Source organism: Oryzias melastigma, linkage group LG4, assembly GCF_002922805.2.
Source record: "Oryzias melastigma strain HK-1 linkage group LG4, ASM292280v2, whole genome shotgun sequence".
Lineage (NCBI taxonomy): Eukaryota > Metazoa > Chordata > Actinopteri > Beloniformes > Adrianichthyidae > Oryzias > Oryzias melastigma.
This window is the reverse complement of record NC_050515.1, coordinates 14,429,678-14,436,865: the sequence shown is the minus strand read 5'-3', so window position 1 is coordinate 14,436,865 and position 7,188 is coordinate 14,429,678. Positions and strand designations below refer to the sequence as shown.

The window sequence follows — 7,188 nt, the reverse complement described above, 5'->3', positions numbered from 1 at the left end:
GACAAAACAACACATCCGACCAAAAACCAGGTGAGTTCATCAAACAGAACAGAAACCGCACCCGGTTTCACCACCTGACTGCGCGACCAGTCAGCCAATCATGTCACGCAACATTCTTGAGAGAGCTGCTCCTTTACTTCCTGCTCATCGCCTTTCCTCGAAGAATCTGAAAGCCAGGAACACCTAAATGGAAAAAAAAGGCTACCCATGAAAATGTTGACAAAAATGCGGGGGAAAAAAAAGCCCAATTCTTCACACTTTGCCACCCTTAAGTGCCAGTCATTGCATGCATGATTTGAAAATGCAAATTGCATTTTTCATACCAGTAATGACAAGTGATGTGCTTATTATGTGACAAAGTATGAACTGGATTCTGCTGAGAGAACATTATCTATATCTTTTTATTTTTAAAGGAAATTCAGTTTGTTTTTCCACAGAATTACTCATGAACTAAGTATAATAGACACCAATAATGGTGCAGATAGCTCTTTTTTATTGTGTTTGGCGATTCCCGCTGCTTCCCATAAAGCTGTAGAGGGGAGTGCCTTTTATTTTTATGGCTGACTTATTACAGCGGACTCTATCCTGTTTTTTTACTGCTCTCTATTTAATGCCATTGGCTCAGGAAAACCTTGCCATTATTTTTTTTTAATGCTGGCAGAGCACATCCTTCTGTACCATGAACATTGCCCGTGATTGTGAAAACATTTGACATCCCAATAAAACAGCCTGATCACACCGAAGGACCCGGTCAAGTGTCAAAGATGGAAATCTGATCTGTAAACGACTGGAAAACATTTTTTTTTTTTTGTACGTTGTTACCTAACAGTGGTGCAATTAGTGCAGCTTTCAAAAAAAAAAAAAGCGCACATTAGTTGTTGTTTGATTAGTCACTGCCAGCTGAGATGATCACGGCTGTTTTCTTTTATTCCTGCATGACTTTTTAGTGTGTTGATCTGAGCTTCATATAAAATGATGCTTCCCTTTACTCCCCCTATTAACATAGTTTGTCTTAACCAGCCTGCTTCTGCTTGGGAGATGTCTTCTATAATTTTTTTTTGTTTTCCCCCCTCCACCTCCTCCATCCCCATTCAATCACAACTCCTTCAACACTTCTTCCTGCACCTACCTACCTTCACCACAATGCCTCTCCCCACCTCACCTCCTAAACCGCCACACCCGCCACCCTCTGTCCTGCCCTCTTTTTTCCTCACCACTTCACGCCCATCGACCTCAACCCTTTTTGCTCTTTGCGTCAAGTCGCCTGAGCCCAAAGGAAGTGAGTCTCAGCCCACTCCAGTGACCAATAAGGAGACTCTGGGGTCGCACCTCACAGCTGAGCGGCTGGGGGGCTCTGTTCAGGTACAGCTGCTGCTACTGCTGCTGCTCTGCTGGCTACTGCATGAATCTACATAATTTTGTCTGTTTTTTTCCCCTCTTTTCACTGACTCTCTGCCTGTTTGTGTTCTTCTTGACTCTTGATGTTGGAGTTCTAGAGCCCTGTGTGTAGTTCTTGCTGCTTGTAGACTGATAGCACTTAAGGCCAAACAAAAAAGGACATTCAGCAAAGTGCAAACCATCTTGAATACAGTATTCTTTAAAAACAAGGACAATTCACGAATAACTTTATGTTTATTCTTTACATAAAATACCATTGTAAATATTTTGTTTGTTTCCATGTGCCCATTACTGTCTCATCATAAATCTGTCCCTGAGAAAATTGTGGCACAAACGCCCCACCTGGTGTTGGCTAATAAAACTGCAGCTTTTAAGGCACAGACTCTCTTTTCTGAGTTTCTGTTTCATGTGTCAAACAGGTTTTCCTTGTTGTGTCTTTCTTGTTTTTGTTGGCAAACAATAAATGCACTTTCGGATTATTTGACGTGACACAGAAGCTAAATTCTCACGTGTCTAGCATTTGAGTCATGTTGCCGTCCTCCAAAGACTTGCCTTTTTATGGTAACTTTTTCAAAATATAGCAATTCTTTAAAGATTTTGCCATGATAGAGAGACAAGAAAATGGCACAAATTTATCAAAAATAATCGAGAAAGTAACGCAGCAAGCAAAACCTCCTTTAAAGTTCCTTTTAAGCAGAACATGAGAACATGTGAAGCTTTTTCTTTGAACTTCTGTGGTGTTGCTTTAGTTTGGCTCATTTCAGGTTATCTGCTTAAATGCTGTCATCTGACACCATCTACCTGAACACGGTTGGGTTAGCTTTTTAAAGTTGTCTTTCTCACCACGCAGGTGATGAGCTCAACAAACGGCGAGTTGAATACAGACGATCCCACAGCTGGACACTCCAATGCTCCCATCACTGCTCCCACCGAGGTTGAAGTGGCCGAGGAAGCAAAGTACGCACGAAGCATCCTCATAGAACACACTCGGAACAAAACTCAACAATCTAATATTCTGTTTGGTGTAACTTTTAAATCATCTTTGTTCACAATTATTTTCAACATTGTTCAGATGTAACACATAAAATACAAAACAGTTGCTTTTATAGTTCCTTATGTTGAAGCAGATCACGCATCACTCCGCCAGGTTTCAGACAATAATGCCTCAACAATCCATCGAGCATCGCAGCTTCATCATTGACTGTATATGAAAATTGGACTTAGTGACCACCCCCACTAACTTCTACAAAAATAGTTATTAGTTGGTCATTGTATTTATCAGAAAAAACATTTGTACTCTAACTTTTTTTGAACATATTTTTGCTAATCCTTTTAGTTCTTCATGATATTTTTGCAAGGTATTCAATTCATCAACTGACCAATCAGATGCCTTAATAAAAGTATGTAATCTCACGTTGAACATTCGGAATGTTTGATTGACAGGTTGTGCACTTCAAACGAGCTCACTCCTGATTGGCAAGAGTGGTTTCCATAGAGACCATGTCTCAGGTTGACACGGACCAGCAACTGCTGGCTAATGATTTCTTGTTCCAACATGGCGGCGTCTGTACCATTGGGGAAAAAAAAAAGTCTAAATTGAGTTCATTTTGTTAGAACTGGAAGCAAGTCATTTTCTGTGGGGTGGCGTCACACTCACTCAGTCCAGTTTTCACGTACAGTCAATGAAGATGAATAGATTACAAATGCTTTTTTAGTCTTTTTTTTTCACAGAAAAATCAGTTTGAGGTCAGTAAGCACAGCTAGAATTTAGACACAAGATGCACTGTTGATAAATAAAATTTGATAAATAAATTCAGTAGTTTCATGTTTGGCATTACGTGGAAAATTTGTTTTCTGTTTGGTTCAAACAAAATGGTAGAGATCAGTTTAATCCATTTTCATCTTTCTGCGAGAAACACTAAATTGCAGTTTGTGTTTCATTGTGTTTTAATGTTTTCCTAAAGCAAGTCTCGTCCTCTTGCAGGTGCTGTTGTTTCTTCAAACGGAGAAAGAGGAAAGCTCTCCAGAGGCACAAGTAAAAGAAGATTCGAGAGAACTTGAAACATTGTGGTCACTGTCGAGTTTTAAATGGAAGCAACTACACACACACACAAACACACACACACAGAAAAACCCCCCGTTACTTTTCCCGTTCCAGTTGTCCCCTCACCTTCCCTCCCCTCCCACCACCACCATCCCCACGCCACTTCTCCAGCTCTCATTTTCAGGGCTGTGGCCGAATTGAAGGAATGTTGCAGTCCTACTGACAACACAACAGACTCTTGATTCCTTTAGACCAGAATGAACCTATCTGCTTCACCACACGGGGGCTTGAGGAAAAGTACAAAAGCTGTAACAATGAAACTCAAACAGTGGAGTGATGTGGTTGTATTACAGATGACATACGAACATGTATTTTTTTGAACAGTCAGTTAATCAGGGGAAACCATTCAAGTGAAAGAAATCTGTTCAGTAGGAAATTGTTAATTTTCTTTTATTTGGTGTGTTTTGTTTTTTTGTTTTTTTTTTGAGGGGGGGTCAAGGTGAAGAGGAAAAAGGTGAAAAATGCTGATGTTTAACGAGAGACACAGGAAGCATTTCATCTGTAAAACAGAATTCAGAAAGGTTTATGTTTTCTTTCTTTCTTTTCTCTTTTATAAGCAAAACCTTGGTTTTTTGAAGTCAAATCCCTACATTGAAAGTTTATTTTTATGTTGTAGTGTTCTGGAGTTCAGTTCTTTCCTCATTTTTGACTTTTTTTTTCATCTGTCGATGTGGTCTTTGTAGCACAGTCACTGGCCTCAGGTACTGTGGAAGAACGAGAAGCAGATGTTAGGCTCTTATTGCACTTTTGGAAGAAAACCAATTACAGTGGAGACCTTTGGGTTTGAAATGAACCATTAAGAAAACAACTTAATAAAGACTGATCTAGGATGAGTCCTTCAGAACGCTTATACCTGAGTTATGGCTGAAAAATCCTCATTTCAGTGGGAAAAAAATGAAAAAAAAAACGTCTTCTAATTTTACATTTAACATCAAAATAATTTACCAGGAAATCATAGTTTGTGCCTTTTTTAAAGTAAAATATTTAAAACACAAGCGAGTATTCCGCATTGACAATTTCTATAATCGGACAAACGCTTACTGGATTTAATTTGTGTGTCTGAGAGTGTGCATGTGGATGTTTGCTCATCTGAAAGTGAAGTGTGACCGTGCCGTTCGCACAACCTGCTTATGCGTCTTCCTCTCTGGCCGCTTTCTTTTTTGGTACTGGTGTGTGCGCTCTGCCACCTCCAAAACTACAACGGACTAAACTCACTGTAAACATGGACGTCGCTGGAAAGACGAGCAGCTAGAGCTGGGATAGTCGCCCTTCTGCTTCTTATTTGAGTCTTCAAGATCAGGACAAAAGGCTGTTTTAAACATTTCTGTTCATCTGCAGACGGTTTTTATTTTTTTAGATTTATTTTTCTGTAAGAAAACCTGCTGTTCTTAGACTTAAAACATAGACTGCCATCACCCCTAAGCTTTACAGTCACTTTTATTTTTCATAGAAAAAAAATCTAATTTTCCCATCATGCAACTATTCGATATTTAAGTTCCTCTTTTCAACAATGAAACTGCTTTCAACGGTTTGGGTGGAGTTTTAAGAGAGGCGTCTGGAGTTATTCCTTTAGAAAATTAATCAGAATTGAAGTTTTTTTATGTCAAATTCGCAACTTCGAAGTCTAAATGCTTTAAGCAAAAGTTTGTATTTTCAATTTTATTTGCCATCAAATGTCAGTAGCTACTACCCAAACTGCAGCTCTTTTCACATCTTGTTTTAACAGAAATGATTCATTTTTTTTGCTTTTGTCATTTGAAAGAGGGACACTCTTGAAGTTCCTCGTTGACTTATACAATAAAAGTCTTAAGTCTTGTCCAGAAAAAAAAGTCCCACCAAATGGAAGAAAAAAGGGAATTGAGTTGATAAAACATTTTTGTCTAGAATAAAAGTATGACCATAAAGTAAAATAATTCAGAGGAAATGAAGAGTCTCTGATAATGGTCATTTCCTGTCTTTAATTATTATATTTTTAATAGGCCAATTGGATGTTTTTTTATTGTGTATCAGGGATAATTTGTGATATTTGAGTTGATCTGTCATTAGAAGGTTCTGTGAAAGAATTGAAGGAACAAAAGATTTGTTTTTTTTCTCTTAAAACCAAGCTATTTCTTCATTTCCTCACTTTTCGTTTTGTTTCCTGCAGCGACTTTAAATCAGTAACTAAAGTGTCACTTTAGGAGTCAGTCAAAGCTTGACTGCGCTCATCAAATCTTGGCTTCTAAATAGTTAAAGTCGTGATTCAGTTTTTCTAATGGTATCTGGTTGTAAATGTTGCGCTTATTTGTTCCTCCGAGCAGGTTTTGGAGGACTCCGTGAGAGGAACCAGTCCAAGTGCTTTGTAAACTTGTTTCAACCATAACCATCACTTCATTTACCCGACATGTAGAGTATGAGGCGTTAACGCTGCAGCGGGTGGTTCAGTCACCTAAGCACATCTCCATGTGATCCAGGACACCACCATGCACAGCAGGGAATACTTTCCAGTTATTCCAATTTAAAAAAAATATTAAAAAAGAAAGATACTTGTTTTGGTGAGGACCCAGCTTAGTTTAATCCACCGCACTGCGTTTTCTTACGATGTGATTTCTAATTGGAGACTTTCTTTCCGAGGATGTTCAGACCAGGGTTGAACTGTGCTTCTGCTCTACGTTTATTGGTGTAACTATTTGCAACATGTATTTGTAAATATGACGACGACAGATCTCTAATTGTGAATAAAGAAAATTTTATCACATCACCCTGTCATGGAGCTGTTTGTGTGTCTGTGCTGAGCTTTCTGCAATGTTTTACCCTGTTTTTTTAAGGACCACTACCACTGTGCGTCAAAGTGTGGAAGTTTTGCTGTGTTTTCAGGAAGCGCCATCTGCTGGTGGAAAAATGAACTCCATGTCCCTTTGAAAGGAGACTGACCACGCCCCCATGGAAGGAAGGTAGGTACCTCCAGGTTGGATCCAGACTTTTTATCTCAAATATGGTTGTTTTATTGATGTAAAGAGGAATTATTTTAAACAAAATGTTTAAAAATCATTTTTTCAAAATAAAATGAAAGTTCATTAAGTGACTTGTATTAAATTGACCATTACCTAGCCCTCTCCCCTAAACAATACATGTTCATTTACTAAAGTCTAAACTTATTTTCAAACCTTTTTTTATTTGTTTTTAAAGAAGTTTACAAATAATAGTTTGTGCAACTTAAATTATTTTTCTAGTTCAGTGTTTAATTGTATTGCTTCAAATCCCTGGACCTTCTTACATAAAAGTTTGTTTTTAATGTTATTAATCTGTTTAATTTTTGTAAGCTCTTCAAAAATGTGCTATAAAATAAAAACTTATCTGTGTTAAATGAAGATATATTAAAATTTTCATATTCATTAGAGGCAAACTTTGACTATCTGTCAAATGTACCTTTAGTTTAACTTTATCTGTGACATATAATAAATTTATTTTTTACATCCACTTTGAAGTTTTTTATTTAATTTGAAGAATTTAACTTTTTTGTCCTGTGGAGATAAAAAAAATAAAAATAAAATACTTGGTTTTCTTTTTAATGAAATGGTTCTGGATCAGAGTTTAACACTTTGAGCCTGGAAGCCTGTAATTTATTTCACTTTTTTAAATGTCTGCAACCAAATTGATTCAAAATACGTTTATTCCTCCTAATTTCACATTTAAGATGTGACAAC

General features: G+C 37.6%; 1 protein-coding gene across 1 annotated transcript in view; it reads left to right on the top strand.

Moving 5' to 3' along the window:
- The window catches only part of csnk1g2b (casein kinase 1, gamma 2b), a 33,544-nt gene extending 27,305 nt beyond the window's left edge, over nt 1-6,239 (top strand). Inside the window, exons 9-11 of the mRNA XM_024278640.2 lie at nt 1,146-1,362; nt 2,249-2,355; nt 3,383-6,239. Of these exons, the coding sequence (XP_024134408.1) occupies nt 1,146-1,362; nt 2,249-2,355; nt 3,383-3,437 (379 nt within the window). The 3' untranslated portion in view covers nt 3,438-6,239. The remainder of the gene's footprint in view (nt 1-1,145; nt 1,363-2,248; nt 2,356-3,382) is intronic.
- Nucleotides 6,240-7,188: the final 949 nt, after the last annotated feature.